This window comes from Arvicanthis niloticus, chromosome 4 (assembly GCF_011762505.2).
Source record: "Arvicanthis niloticus isolate mArvNil1 chromosome 4, mArvNil1.pat.X, whole genome shotgun sequence".
NCBI lineage: Eukaryota > Metazoa > Chordata > Mammalia > Rodentia > Muridae > Arvicanthis > Arvicanthis niloticus.
In genome coordinates this window covers 81,147,142-81,163,715 of record NC_047661.1, presented here as the reverse complement: position 1 = coordinate 81,163,715, position 16,574 = coordinate 81,147,142, and the positions used below count along the sequence as shown (strand labels likewise).

The 16,574-nt window shown below is 45.2% G+C and overlaps 1 protein-coding gene across 1 annotated transcript in view; it reads right to left on the bottom strand.

Annotated features, from left to right (window-relative positions):
• The window catches only part of Casq2 (calsequestrin 2), a 60,807-nt gene extending 45,769 nt beyond the window's left edge, over positions 1-15,038 (bottom strand). The window contains exon 1 of the mRNA XM_034501372.2: positions 14,619-15,038. Coding sequence (XP_034357263.1) covers positions 14,619-14,894 — 276 coding nt within the window. The 5' untranslated portion in view covers positions 14,895-15,038. The remainder of the gene's footprint in view (positions 1-14,618) is intronic.
• Between the last annotated feature and the right edge of the window lie 1,536 nt (positions 15,039-16,574).

The window sequence follows — 16,574 nt, the reverse complement described above, 5'->3', positions numbered from 1 at the left end:
ACAGGTCTGTGTGGGCATCCCAAGTCCCTTTAAAGGACTTACCAGCTCTAACACAGGGGCAGAAATGAAGACACTTCCCAAGACCTGTCTTTATGGACAAAAACAGATATGTCCTTCCTGGCTGCGGGTAATGTGACCAGTGGGGACACTGGAGAGGGTGACTCAGAGGGATGCGGCTGTGCTTTTCTGCAGTCTCAAGATTCCACAAACATCAAAATAAGGAGCCTGAGGGTTCTGCAGATCTCTGTTCAAAGTGAATGCCCCTCGGGCCAGCCATTAAAAATATGCTGGCTACACTGCTGTCCTTTCCAAGCAAGCCAAGAGTTGGAGAAGCCTGTTCTCCCGGACACTATCTGGCAACAGGCCCAAGTATTCAAATCCGTGTGTCCCCTGAAACATGAGAGCCCACGTTTATCTCCCGTAATCTCTCACTTTTGGCCACTCTCAACCAAGGCCTGGGCTATGTATAACTTGGCAGTTGGCACACATTATGTCCACCAAGGAGGCCTGCTGGGGAAGGGGGCAGCTATTTATGAGAACCAAGCACGCACTGAAGCCTTTTGAAGCTGGTGTTGGGTAGCTCTTGGAAGTGCGGGGGGGGGGGGGGGCTGCTGGTTTGCTTTATTGGCACTTTGGGGTGTGTTTGCTGTCTCTCTCCAGGCTGAAAGTCTATAAAACAACTACAGTAAAGCACCAATTAGGGGAACAGTGGAATGGCTCAGTGGCAAAGGCACTTGTCACTAAGCTGGACCTGAATTTGATCCTCAGTACTCAGATGATGGAAGGGGACAACTGACTCCACAGAGTGGTCCTCTGATCTCCATATATGTACTATGACATGAACACATGAATGCACACATAAACTCTCTCTCTCACTCCCTCTCAGACACCACACACACACGCATACACACACACACACACACACACACATACACACACACACACACACACACACAGATAATTAATGTTAAAAAGGAAACATAGCACTAAATGGGTGTTCACTTTGCCAACTACAGCACCAACTACCTTTTGGAATCTTCATAAAAGTCTCCCAAGACACAGCTTTGCAGATGAGGAAATGGAGAAACAGAGAGGCTAATCAACTTGTCCAGAGTTTTTAAGCAACCACACTGAAAGCCCAGACCTGACATTGCTCCAGAATCCCAGCTCTCTGTAAAGAAAATATTTTGTGCCTGTATGGATGTGACCCCTGTCAATAATAAATTTGATGGCTTAGGCAGGAAATAGGAGGTGGAACGTCTAGGAGGCAGAAAGGATTCTGGGATAGTGCCAGGCAGGAATATTGGCCTAGAGAAATGTAACCAGACAAATGTATAGTGCCTGAGCACAGGTAACCATCCATGTGACAAATTGTAGATTAGAATAAGTGGATTATTTTAAGTTATAATTTAGTCAGAGAAGAACCTAGCTATATGGCCAAGGTATTTGTAAATATATTTTGAGACTGAGTCTTCTTTCTGGGAGCATGGGGTGGGGAGGAAGAACCAGACTTAACTTATACTCTCCTCCACTGCAACCTACTTCTGCAGAGGGAGCCAGAGAGACCGAGCCCATGCCCTGGCTCTACTGATGACCAGCTGTGAGCTGAGCAAGTTATAGCTTCCTTGATCTTCACGTTTCTCTTCTAAAAAAAAAAAAAAACAAGAGCCACTGTTGCTGGCACAACCTGTATGCAAGTGCTCACTGATGGCTTACTTCCTGTCAGACTATTGCAGGGGAAGCTCTATTCTAAGCCTTACCCTGGCCACAAGCACACAGCAGCACCTCTTGCAAGGAAAACTGATGCTAACACAACTCATGGAGCCCAATCAGAGCTTCTCACTCAGCATGTCTGGGATGGAACCCTCAGAACAAACATTTCTGATCAGATCTCATGCAGAGCCCTGGGCCCCCATATGGTGAGAGCCTTTGCTCTACACGGCTTCTAGTATATGAGCACAGCCTCTCGCTGCACAGCCTTGGGTGATATCCAATATGACAGAATGAGGAAGGCTGTCCCTGGAGGTCAGAGCTTTTGTTTATCCATTTTATACTAACAAGAGCCTTTCACAGAAAAAAAAAAAAATGGGTTTGATTTCCAGTTAAAACACACACACACACACACACACACACACACACACACACACACACAAGCTAACAACAAAGGTATTTTTTTTTACAAAATTAATCTTATAGTAATAATTGGAGCTAGAAACACAGTGGTAGAACATTTGCCTAGTATAAGCCAGGCTCTGGCTTGATCTCCAACACCATATAATAAATAAATTGATTAATTATTTAATAACATGGGACTAGGCCATGCCCTTTCCTAATGCTCTTAGCAGAGCTCTGTTCTTGAGGGCTATGGAGGAACAGTCTGGCAGGAGGGTCCCCTGCATGCTACATACACAGACACAGACACAGGCACAGGCACGGACACGGACACAGACACAGACACACAGATGGGGGGAAGGGGAGGGAGAGGGAGGGAGGGAGGAAGAGAGAGAGAGAGAGAGAGAGAGAGAGAGAGAGAGAGAGAGAGAGAGAGAGAGAGAGAGAGAGAGAGAGAACCCAGAGCCTTTCTGGGAGCAGATAAAGAAGACTTCTTTCTGAATCACTTTTTCTTGGTTTATACCATCCTTCATGAGAAAGGGAAGGAGCAGGTCCCCCACCCGTGGAGAGACCTCCTACACATACATGAATGACTTAAACTTCTCTGTCTATGGTGGACATTGAAAAGCAGAAGTCTGTTCCTGCTTGGCTGAATTTATGAAATGCTGAGTTTACCTGGATCCCTGCACTCAGGAGGCTGAGGCCAATGGACACATTCAAGGTCAGTCTGGGTGACATATGCAAACTCTGTCTCCAAAATCAAAATAACAAAACAACAACAGCAACAACAAATTCTGACTAGAATATTCTGATAGCATCTACTAATGATAGCAGATAACATGGAAAGCCAGCTTATGTGGAGAGGGAGATTTTATGGGATGTCGATGGACAATTCAAAAGCAGTCTTTAACTGGGCACCAAACTTATGTGAGACAGTTTACATGTGTCTTGTGTCTGTTTTACCATTATAAGTGACCATTATATTGTGGCCACTGGAATATTTTATAAAACAAGTACTCAGCCTTGGAGAATCCTGTCCTGCTTGCAGCCACACTGCTAACACACAGACTCGAACTCATTTGCTACATAGGTAAATTGCAGGTGTGTGATCATCTAATAGCTTGATATGCTGAACTAGGATGGCTGTGGGGAAGGGTTAAGGCCGAGGCAGATGAGCCTGGTAGGGACAGCCCAGAACACAGCAGATGGGGAGGAAAGGCTGCCTGGTTTGGGTACCTGGCAGCAGGAGGGAGCTCCTGGAACCAGGCACCTTGGACACTCGATGTCTTGCCAGTCCACTACATTGCAAGATGGCGTGCTGGATGCCTTCCTGAGTGGCTGTCCAAGCAGAGACAGCTCTCATGGATAACTCATGCCTGCTGCATGAAGCTTAGAAACCATGGAAGCTGCTGAGGCTTCTTCAAACATGTCAGCTCTTCAGGCTGAACTGGCTTTCTAGGGAGAGCACGTGATCTTACCTGTACGCTGGGACTGATGGTCACATCACATATCCCACACCAACCTGCAAAGTGCCCACTGCAAGATAGCAGGGCTGCAACGAGGATGAAAGGTCTTCTGATTTCTCCAGCAGCCCCTGTGCCTTCTTCTTTGACTGCTTTGTAGTATAAGAATTCTTACCATATTTTCGTGATGCCGGAAATGGCCCCATTTAAAATCGTGTGAGTGCGGTGTCTACCCTGAGAACACAAGACTGTGTTCCCGGATGGAGAAGCTTCTAGATGAACTATGGTTCTGATGAACAGAGCAGGATTTACACGTCCTGCTTAGGTCTGAGTGTCACCGAGGAATTTTGCAGGATGGGAGCAGTGTAAAGGTTCTAAATACAGCGCGGGTCAGTTCAGAGTGTCTCCCATTCATCAATAATTGTTTTTATTAGTGTGTGCATGTGCACAATACATGTGGAGGCACATGGGGTTCATGTGTTCCACTATGCATGTGGAGGTCAGAGGACAGTTTCCTCTCCTTCCACTCTTACATGGGTTCCAGGGATCACACTCAGATTATTAAGTTTATGTGGTAATCAGCCTTAACCACTGAGCCATTTTGCCAGTCCTCCATTTGTAAAATCTTTATTTCTTCATTGATTCTGTACAGGGAAGGCTTAACTATGGTCAACTGAATCCGTACTCCCCCAGGATCACCTACACTATATAAAGTGCCCAGCAAAGGCCCATTCTCTAGTCCCACGGCAACAGAGAGCTGGGGGTGGGGAGTGGTGAGGGAAAATGATTCTCCTGGGATAGCACAGGCTCTCTTCGAGGACTCGTTCTCAAAGCCAAAACCCAAAATAAGCCTGAGCTCATCGATTTGGTTCGGAGTGGAGCAGGTGTGAGACTGAAGAGGGCAGTCTTTGGGCGGGGAGAAGTTGGAAGACATCCCCGAGTCCTGTGTGTGTTGCTCTTCTCTGCCCAGTATTCCCACATCATTCCATCTGTAGATCTACTTGACTCCAGCAACTTCATTCTGCCTTGGGGTTTGGAAGAGCAGCTACTGGGACATTTGCCAGTGCTAAATAGGCTCGGAATGCAGGGTCAGCCTAAAAAGCGTGGGGCTCTCTGCCCGTGTGCACAGATACATGCTGGACTGAGAGTCCCAAGGTTTGGGAAAACAAACAAACAAACAAAAAACATGTTTTACCCATTTTTTAGTGGGAAGAAGCAAAGGAGAGCACACAGATCCCAGGATCTAACAGATTCGACCTCTTGTTCTAGTCTGTACTTAAAAAAATAAAACAAACAAACAAAAACAAACACTCAGGCTGGAGAGACAGCTCAGTTTGTAAAGAGACTAACCACTAAACCTGATGACCTGAGTTTGATTCCCAAGACACACATGATAGAAAGAAAAAGAGCCTGCCAAAAGTTGTCCTCTGGCCTGTGTACCATGGTATATACTCGCCAAATGAATAATTTAATTTAAAAAAGAAATCAAGAATTATACACAGGTGTACACACATGTGTATAATTCCTCTGCTTTCCCATCTCTTCTCCATGTGTCCATCCATTCATCCATCATCATCCATTCATTCAAGTCTAGCTGGGGGTTAAGCTCTTACCCATTTACACTAAGTAACCACCTGGGAGTCAGTCACACAGAGGCCAGGGTACAATTTAGTATTTCTATGTGTGGGTGAAAATCCAAAGTATCGGGCACGTACTGTCATAACTTGGTACTGCTTACAAACCTGAAACCATCTCATTCAGCTGTTCTGTGGGGTAGTGGAGGGAACATGCTTTCACATGCTGTCAGAACCAAATAGGTCTTGATTTAAATCCTGCTTCATGCTATGTTGTAATTTCATAGCTTTGCAATTTGGGCAATTATTCCTTAACTCTCTGATTTCTCTCTCTCTCTTTTTTTTTTTTTTTTTTTTTTTTTTTTTTTTTTTTTTTTTTTTTTTTTTTTTTTTTTTTTGGTTTTTCGAGACAGGGTTTCTCTGTATAGCCTTGGCTGTCCTGGAACTCACTCGGTAGACCAGGCTGGCCTCGAACTCAGAAATCCGCCTGCCTCTGCCTCCCAAGTGCTGGGATTAAAGGCGTGCGCCACCACCGCCCGGCCCTCTGATTTCTCTGTAATGTGGGAATACAAGAATTATATAAGCTACTATATGCAAGGCTCTGCCATGGGCCTGGCTCCAAAACACATTCAATACTATTTCTCTTCTCCTCCTTTTCTTCAATATTTGTTTAAAAATATTGCAGAATACCCACAATATTAGACCATGATCCAGATGCTGGAACTGGTGACCAGGAAAAAGTCCTGAACTTTGTAAATTTCACTTGCTATAGAAAGTATCACACTGAGCGAAAGATGTCACCCAAGTATTATGGAAAAATTAAGAAGGGTAGAGGAGGAGGAGGACAAGGAGGAGGAAGAGGAGGAAGAGGAAGAAGAAGAGAAGGAGGAGGAGGAAGAGAAGAAGGAAGAAGAGGAGGAGGAAGAGGAGGAGGAGGAGGAAGAGGAAAAGGAGGAGGAGGAGGAGGAGGAGGAGGAGGAAGAGGAGGCATCTTGGAGAGTGTGTGTATATTCATGAGCAGGGAGGTGACTTCTTTGATAAGATACTGTAGGTGGTTTGAATAAGAATGGCCCCCATAGGTTCATATTAATGAATGTTTGGTCGTCAAGGAGTGATACTACTTGAGAGGGATTAGGAGTTTTGGCCTTGTTGGAGGAAGTGTGTCACTGGAGGTGGACCTTGAGGTTCCAAAAAACCTATTCCAGGCTCAGTCTCTCTTTTCTGCTGCCTCCAGATATGGATGTAGAACTCTCAGCTACTTCTCTAGCACATGTCTACCGACATGCTCTTGTGCTCCCTGCCATATGATAATGGACTAAACCTCTGAAACCATAAGCCAGCCCCAACTAAATGTCATTTAAACAAGTTGCCATGGTCATGGTGTCTCTTCACAGCAGTGGAACACTGACTAAGACAGTGACACTTAAACATATATCTAAAGGAAACTGCTTTTTATCATTTACACAAGAGGAACTTCATAGACATCAGAGGCCATGTCACCTGCCTCTGCAGGTGAGATGACTACTTGATGCAGAGATGAAAGGACAACTTAGCTTCATACCACAGAGCACTTTCCAGTCTTCCCTAAGCCACTCCCCATAATTCCCATCGGTTATCATGTCATCTTCATGTCCCCATCACTCATCAAGGCATCTTCATGTCCTACATGCACATGTTCCCACTGTCCTCAGATGCTTCCTCTGTCTTGGGAAAGGAATATAAAGGCACAGCAGCCAAACGGACATGTTCTCTTTCTCAGCTAATTTCTGAGTCCTCCCTAAGGCACCCTTTGAAGGTCACCTTCTGATTTGGTCCCAGAAATACAGGCAATTCAATGGAAAACATCTCAAAGAAGGCAAGACTCCTTAAATACCCATATTATTCTCTTCTGAGAAAACTCTTCCAACCATGAGGTAGGGGTCAATAGGAGAAACCTGAGAGACTTGGCTGAGTTCCACAGTCGTGTTGAATTACTGTACCCCCAAGACCTAGCTTAACATACAAAACCAGAGGTATACCAGCAGGCCGACATCATTCAGTGGAGTCCAAAGAGCAGAAGTCAAACAGATGCAACGGAATGTTTGGTTATATAGATAATTTCTTGAGCCCAACAGACCCACTCAGTGCTTTGTAAACCTTAGTGTGCCTACAAATATTCTGGAAATCCCATTTAAATACATTCTGATTCTAGAATGGGCTCTGAAAGCCTCTGTTTCCAACATACTCTTGAGGAATGCAGTGCCATGAGGTTTATGTGTTTAGTAGCAAAACTTAGGTGGTCCTCAAACTTGGCTCTACGTTAGCATCACCCAGAGAATGTTCTACTTCACTCACAGTTGGACATACAAGAGTAACCACGCTCAAAAATTGTGGTGTCTGGCTGGGCAGATGGCACAGTGTTAAACCTTTACTACCAAGCCTGAGGACCTGAGTTCCATCCCTGGAATCCATATAATAATAAGGGAGAACTCACACACTTTGTCCAATGACCTCTGCATGCTCACTGTCTAATATGGGCCGTGCCCACACAATAAATAAGAAAGCAAGCAAGCAAACAAACAAACAAACAAATAACAAGGGGATTGAGAGATGGCTGAACATTTAAGGGCTCTTGCTATTCTTCCATAGAAATGAAGTTCATTTCTCAGTACCCATGTTGTGTGCCTCAAAATCAACTACAACTTTAGCTGTTAGAGAACAGAAACTGTCTTCTGGTCTCTTCAGGCACAACACACACACACACACACACACACACACACGAATAAATATAATAAACCTCTAAACTTAAAAACAATGTTTAAAAGTATGTACTTTGTTCAGAGTGAGAAAATTTAAGTATAAAAAGTAAACTCGGGAAACTGCCAAGATGACTCAACACGTAAAGGCACTTGTCACCAAGGAGAGAACTGACTCCCAGATGTCGTTTTCTGATTTCTTCTCACACACCACAGTGTGCACAGACACAAATAAATAAATACATATGAAAAAATATGTAGTGTCTAGACATCCTCCCTTACCTATCCCAATGAAACAGAATGTAGGGCATGAACTGTGGGTATTTTAATAAAAGCTCCTTAGGTGTTAGCTGAGAATTACTGAAACAGGCTAGGATGATGTTGGAAAATTCCAGAAGCAGATGAAGGATCCATTTTGGGTGAAACCAGCTGTATTGCACAGGGATGAATTTCCCTCTCTGCAACGGGCATAACCAAAGACACCGATTCCCGTACAGCTTCGATAGCACAGAAGCTCGTGTGTACTTGAGCTTCTGATTACTCGTTTGCTTTCACTTGGTTCTTTTAATTCAATGTGTTTAAAGCTATATGGTTGATCTTACAGATGTGGTTTAAGGGGGTGAATCTTTGCGCTTTGCTCTGATCAGGTAATGAGTACACAACACAGAGTTCAAGCTCTCTGGCTTCCTTATTGCACACAAGGATGGGCATAGAAGGGTGCTGGTGTTCTTAGAGCTCATGAATGTGTCTTGGTTACATTTTTATTGCTGTGACAAAACACAGGGCCAAACCAACTTACAAAAGAAAGTGTTTAACTTAAGGCTTATGGCTTCAGAGGAGTAAAGTAGTGGCCATCACTGGTGAGCATGGCAGCAGGCAGGCAGGCATGGTGCTGGAACGGTAACTGAGAGCTTACATACTTAGGCAACAACCATGAAGCAGAAAGAGATAACTGAAATGGCGCAGGCTTTTGAACCTCAAAGCTCACTCCCAGTGACATTGGACCTCCTCCAAAAAGTCACACTTTTAAATCCTTCCAAACAGTTCTACCAACTGGGAACCAACCATTCAAACATATGAGACATGGGGCGGGGGGGGGGGGGGATGTCTTTATTCAAACCACCAAAACATTGAGACCTATCAATGATGTTAGATGCATTGCTGTGTCTGAGGAGACTCCGGTAACATTAAGCTAAAGATTTTCCACTGGCATACAGATCAAACGAGGACTGTCTTAGTTAGGGTTTTATTGCCGTGAACAGGTACCATGACCAAGGCAGCTCTTAGACAACATTTAATTGAGGCTGACTTACAGGTTCAGAGGTTCAGCCCATTATCATCAAGGTGGGAGAATGGCAGCATCTAGACAGACATGGAGCTGGAGGAGCTAAGAGTCCCACTTATTGTTCCAATGGCAGCTAGGATGAGGGTTTTAAAGCCCATGCCCACAGGGAAATACTTCTTCCAACAAGGCCACACCTCCAAATAGTGCCACTCCCTAGGCCAAACATGTTCAAACCATCACAGGAACTGACACACATACTTATGAGGGGGAACTCAACTGTGAGGGATACTGAAGACTAGGCAAAATGGCCTAGGAGACTCGTCTAAGAGCTGCAGAACCCTGAGATCCACAGTTTAACACTAATGTTCTGTTTTTACCCATGGATCATAGAACCAACCTCCAACTTCCCCACGGGGTCCTGTAGGAAATTATGCTAGAGTGACCACACAAAAACCATAGTAGACAGGCATTGCCTGTATTGTAGCTCTGGAAAATCAGTCATCAGAACAGATTTTCTTGCTCTACAATAGGCCATTTCCAAAAATTATAGGTTGTACACCATTTAATGTCCATTAACTGTTATGAGAGATGCAAACACAGCTTCTTACAAGGTGACCATCATAAGCAGTAAGTACAGGTGTGTTCTCAGAAGAGATACTGAAGAGCATCCCCAAATCTTTGGACCCAGATATAGCCTGTTAAGATGCCACGGAAACAATTGGCCTCTATGCCAAAACCCTAGGTTGCTGGTCAGCCCAGAAGACCCAGTTCACCCCTGAAAAAAATGGACCAGTTCTAACTGTTCACGATAAGGAAAGCATTGGTTCTTTATCACCCATCCCCCACCCCCATGTTCACTTTGACACACTAAGATTTCTGTGTCTGCTGAGAGCACTAAATATGGATGGATGGATGGATGGATGGATGGATGGATGGATGGATGGATATGTCTATCCAGGGATCCACAATGCTCGTTTTCATTGTCTAAAGCATCAATTTGCCCGTGAAATCCCTGAGACCACCACCTAGCAACTGAGTTGTAGGTTGGTCTATTGTTTCTTCCCACCTTCCAGATCTCCCGACAGGACACAGCACACAAAGCTGCAACTCTCCCCTTAATTTATATTGATGCCACAATAGAAAAACGGGGAAATGGCATAGATAAATCATTTATGGAAGAAAAAAATACATGAATGGCAAATAATTTTCAAGCCAGGCATGGAGGCACATGCCTTTAACTCCAGCACTCAGGATGTAGAGGCAGCCATATCTCTGTTAGTTCAGAGCCAGCCTGGTCTACATAGTTCCAGGACAGCCAGAGCTGGAAAGTGAGACCCTGTCTCAAAAACAAAAACAAACAAACAAAACCCAAAAATGTTGATTAAAACTTTGAAAATCTAAACAGACTAATTTTTAAAAATGCTTTGAAAATTGTTCCAGAACCTAAAAATATAGAAAAACTATCTTTTGAAATGTGTGTAGCTATACAACGGAATACTATGCTGGTGCTGACTTTATGTTTACAAACACAAACTTTTTAGTGATGTAGAATAAGACAGGAAACAAGGCTGTGTGAATACTGCAATTCTGACTGGAATTGCATGTTTAGGCATAGCAAAAGCTCTGGGAACAGCTGTCAGAGTACTGACCATGCTCATTTGGCCATGAGGGTTTTTATGGCATCCTTCATCCACTTAATTTTTTTTATATTTTGAATTTCTAAAGAAGCCTGTGCTACGTGGTTAATAAGAGACCAGACAGGAAATGAGCTTACTATCTAAGTGAAGGACATACAACCATTCTCCTAGGGGAGAAGATGCTCTGAAAAGAGCCTGGGATATTCTTCCTGAAGACTGTCAGACAACTGAAACAATGGACCCCCAAACCGGGCATTTCCCCAGGAATAGTAGTCTGGAAAAAGAAAAACACTGAAGTCTGGTGCCAGCCAGCGAGGATCCTAGTCTCAGGAAGTGATTTCACATGCTTCTGACAACTTCCCACACCCCCTTGCTGGACAGCCTAGATCTCAGTCAGTGATGATGGAGAGACCTCACCCTGAGTGGGACTGCTTAGCCTCTCGCCTTCTGTTTAAACCTAAACCTCCTGCCAGGACCCCAAAGATGAAATTTTGGTGTCACTGAATCCCTTTGTTCCTTTTCCTAGTCTGGCCACGCTGGATAAGTCTCCCTTTTCTCTTTCTCATTTTTGCTTGTCTCTTTAATGGGGCTAATTATGACTGGTAGTTGAGCATAGGTTGTTACTGCTCTCAGGGCCAAGGTTCTGACATAACTCCAGTAACAGCCACATCCATGAAGTGAGGTGTGCAGAATAATCTAGAGGGTTCCTTTTGAGCTGTTTCCTCCATTCAAGCATGCATAGGGAGCCATGCAGCACATCATGTGTGCACTGACCCAAAGCCTGGGAGTTAGACCCAGACCACAAAGCAAAACACCAAAACCAAAACCAAAAACACCCTTATTCTAAGACAGTCAGGGCTCCCTGGATAAACTTTAAGGAAAAGCTCACAGAAGCTATTTCAGAGCGGTGGCCTCTTCCTCTCTCTGTTCCCTCCTCCCCTCCCCTTATTGTTTCACAGGGAAATTCCTACTCACCTCATGACCAGCCTTCCCCTGTCAAACCATCCATGTAACCACACAAAGTTCCTCTTACTGGGCATGCCCAGAAAACCTTACACAGGAATCCCTCCCTGACCCCCACCCCCACTTTTTTTTTTTTTTAACTTTCTCTAAGCTCTCAGCCACACTGCTTGTAAATAGCCAGAAATGGGCAATTTAAATAGAAATAAACTTTAAACCGCATGCCATTCTGAGTATTGGGATGAAATATTGTACTGCTCCCTTGTGCCCATGAAGGGAGACTCCTTCCTTCAATCAGTGTTTCCATGATATATACACTACCTGTCTGCCAGTTACTGCCCAGCCTTCTCAGCAAACTGAATGTGATGGTAGCCTACTCTGTTCTTACTCTTCTCTTACATTCTAGAGGCCTCTCCTCGAAAGAACATTGATGCTGCCAACCAAGACATGCCCGAGAGGTGCTGTAAAGTGAAAGAGGGCAGGTTCCTTAAGAATCTAGGGAGGAAGGAAAAGGTGTGGGCAGTATATATGGTAACAGAGCATTTAGAACATTGCTGTGGTTGTTACATTTTATTCTTTGTTGTATTAATCTTTTAGTGGGCCTAACTTCTAAGCTGAACTTTACCACAGGCATGAAGTTACCTATGGGAAAACATACTATAAAGATGGCAAATTATCTATGACCCCAGAACTCAGGAGGCAAGGCCAGAAAATTGCCAAGTCCAAAGACACAGGACCTGTTTTGACACATTGTCACAGACAGACTTGGGCTTCCACTGGGGACCTTGAAATGCATCTCCAGAGATGAGGGTCGATAACTACTTGTCCCTCGGTTGTTACCGTTTTATACCTTTTAAGTAATCTGTGAGCCATCTGAGTGTTTTAGTTGCTCTGTATCCACAGCATGTAGTAGTTAGTACTCCAGGGCCCCTCTCCAGGCTGTGTGGAGTGGGGCTTTTTCTGGGCCTTTTGTGTGTGTGTGTGTGTGTGTGTGTGTGTGCGCGTGTGTGTGTGTGTCTTCCCTAAGAACAACAGATAAGATACGCATGTGTGCCCATGTGAATGTGGAGTTTTAACAGAATGTGGTGACCCTCGTGTGATAAGCTAAGAGCTCCTCCCTCCTGTCCTGAATCATTTATTCTGCAGCTGTTTCCACTGGGAATGGAAAGGTGAGATGTTCATAGGTCGGGCTGGGCTCTTAAACTGTGAGAACCATCTGAAAATGGAAATTGATTTCTTAAGAAATCCAAGTATCCCCCAGTAGTAGCATCACCCCACGAAGCCTGTGTTTTGGTGCTGTGAATGTCTGTGTGATCTAGTTCAAGCAGGATTAACAGAGTGAGACATGTGGGAAGCTATGTTCCTAAGCCACTAGATGGACAGGAATCTGGGCTCTCCGGAGCTCCCCAGAATCATGGCTGAGACTGCACTGTCCCATCTGCAGTGAATAGCCGCAGCCCCCAGGGCTAGAAGAACCTCTTTCTAAGTTTAAGTTCGAAGTACAGGAGAAAAACCTAGAACAAATGGTAGTTTTGACTAAGAAGAGAACTTAGGGGCCCACATCAACTCCTCTTGGTGCCAACAGGATTTCCAAGGCCATTTTTGTTCTGTGTTATGAAAATCAGACAGGTGTCCTACAAAGGTGTACCCTTCCCCCACCCCCACCCCACCCAGGGAGTCCAGGCCTCCTTCCTGCTCCTGAGACCTGCCTCCAGTGCTCAGCGCTGGTGGCTCTGGAGATACTTTTAAACACTACCACTCTCGGCTGGTTAGGGGGCATTTTGATTATGACATGCATTTTCCCTCTTTTAATGTGACTTTGATATATTTGGGTAGTTTGTTGGATTTTATTATAGTCATTTTTTGAGAATTTAAATCTTCCTGTTTTTTTTCCTATGGTGAGTTTGCTAATCGCATTATTCGATTAGCCGGAGTGTCCTGGAAGTACTGCCTGGCTAATTCTCACACAGTCCTGTAGCTGTGTGCTGAGCTGGCCATGGGACTGGGAAGGAATCTTGGCAGCCTGGGTGTTCTTGAAGTGTCAGTAGCCTTTAGCTGTCCAGGAGGAGATGCAGAGTCTTTCTGTGGCACTTGCAAAGGATTAGAAATCCCTTCACTCCCAGTGCCAGATGACCAACAGGTTGTATAATACAGATAAAATAAGAAATTACTTCAGTGTGGGCTCAAAACTCACATAAAAAACTTTCTGAGGGAAAAAAATCCTGTCTGTTAAATAATACACAGGCCAGAAGAGCACACACCCACACTCTAAAGTTGACTGGGAAAAATGACATGGTCACTCTCCCTTTGACCAAGAGCAGAGGCAAGGTCAAAGGACCCTGGCTTCTCCAGGATCCAAAAGAAAGCCTGGGAAAGAGCATGGGGAGCTGGCACTGAAGGGACTCACAGGAAACCCCTCAGATTCCTTTAAGCCAGTGGTTTTAAAAATAGATGGAATATTCTAAAAAAAAGGAGACAGGTGGGACAAGAACCCCTGACAAATCAGAACTTGTGAAAGAAGAAATTTAGATCAACTCTCTGGAGCTTGGCTGCTAAGGCTCCCATACTGCCTTGCACTGATGCTGCATGGGTAAGCCTCAGCTATTTGTCCTGAGCAATGATCGCTCTGCTCCCTGGATAAAGAAGGATCAATGTGCACCCCCTCACTACCTTCCATCTTAAGAGTTTGACCTACAGTCCACTTCTGCAGGGAAGAAAAGTTGTGTTTATGTGAGGATACCACGCATGAGACCTCTGCACATACTCTCTCTGCCCTTGTTCCCACATCCCTGTGAAAGCCACGCTGGCACCAATGCTCACTCAGACAGGTGGCTGCTGCCCCGCTCACTTACCTCCAGTACAATCTCCTTCAGTTGGAACTGTTTTTGTGCGACCTTGTCTGAAGACACAGGTTCATGGTAGTAGAGACAGAGCAAATCATATCTCTTCAACATCTGCTTGAAGCTCTTCTCAGAAAGGCTGACCACTCGGTCTTTTCCATCGTATGTGGGGAAGTTCAGCCCCTCTTCTGCCCCACTAAAGGATAGCAGATAAAACCCCACCAAGAGCAGGGAAATCCTCTTCATTTGGGAAAAGTCTTGTTTCTCAGTCCCTAGAACAGACATCATGGAAGACAGGATGAAAGGTTCTCGGAGACGTTGCTAAGCTTGGTTAGGGAACAAAGAGGCTGCTCTTCCCTCCTTGGTCCTGCAGCTGTGTAGTCGTGGGCTCAGAACAAGCTGTGGAGGCTTAATGCACACATGCGCACAGAGCAAGAGCCAGGCACAGGCTGGGAGGCCAAGCCCTAGATACCTTGCATAGCTGTCCCAGCCTCTGTCTCATTAAGAACTCCATTTTTAGGATGCAGTTGTTTCGGGCTAAAAATAAATCATGTCATGAATAATAATTTTTTTAAGAAGAAAAAAAGTCAGATATAACACCGTTGAGGGATTTGTCCACACAGTGTGTCAGCGGTGGAAGGGCAGCAGGCAGAGGGGTCTGGAGGAACTGTATGCAAGTGAAATAAAGGGGAACCAAAGGTCAAAGAAGAGAAGGAAACTCATGGGGGTGAGTGAGAAGGGAGAGCAAGAAGGGGTAATGAAGCCAATAACAACACAGAATGCTTAGAGCATCAAAAATCCCACTTAGACATACATTGCTCAATTCCAGGACAGCCATGCAGCCTCTTTCCCCAGCTGCACTGTTCCTCGGAGGGCAGACACGCTCTCCACATGCCTTTCTAGGTCTTCTTGGAAGCCCAGTGCTGGCAGCACTATGTCCACATGTCCTTGCTGGTCAGGGACATAGAGACACGCTTTCCTACTAACCCGGCATACAAAGGACTTGTAGAAGTTCCAACCCACTTTCTACTCAGTTCTCGTAGCTGAAGGCTGCGAGAGGCAGGGGAGCCAGTGGCCCATTTTAAAGTCAATTTTTAAAGTTTACTGGTTACCACAGGAACATCCCTGGGGTCTGTGCCAATGTCCTGTCCCTACGCCACATCCTACCCCACCCCCGCCCTCATTAACTCTTAAGACACTGTTTGCTCTTTCATTAGCAACAGAGTGATAGGCAGTTTAAGCTGGGGCAGACCAGAGTTGCAATCTCCACTCTCCATGTTTAGTGGCTGGCAGACTCTGGAGGACCATGCAGCTTCTCTGAGTCCCAGATCCCGATTGTTTAAAGTGGGGAAGATTGTAACCCTGGTGTTTAGAGCTCACAGAGGGAAGAGCCTGGCACAAAGCAAGCCCTCAAAAATAGTAGCCGTGCTATGTGACGCCTTCTCACTGGAGTGGGTGGGACATGGGTTATATTAATCTGTCTGTTTCTAATATCATGTGTGAAGCCTGGCCTGTCTACTCTCTCCATGAGCTCAGCCAGCCACTGTGTAGACCTGATTTCTGTGCACTATTCAGATAAGTTGACTGAGGCGGGACACTATACCATGGATGAGTCTGGGAATCAGAGTTCTCAAAGCCGCCATACTCTAAAGCCAGGGCTCTGGGCTGTGTGGCTTCTCACTCAGCAGATCCCCTGCCAGTACCCCTCAGGTAGCTCTTTGGTACTTCTGGTCAGATAAAGGTTCCATCTGTGTGCTCTTCAGAGGAGATAGTGGCACTTACAGGTTTGGCCAAGGTTTATCTTCTTCGTGCTAGAAAGACAGTCACCAGCACCTTTCCCAGGGCCTGGAAAAAAAATTAATCCCAGTGCCCTGTCTGACTGTTGAGGCCCTCTGCTGCCATGAAAGCTCTGGTCACCCTTCATTTTTATTCACAGTTAAGCAGGGCTCTGGTGAGTCCAGCACTGAT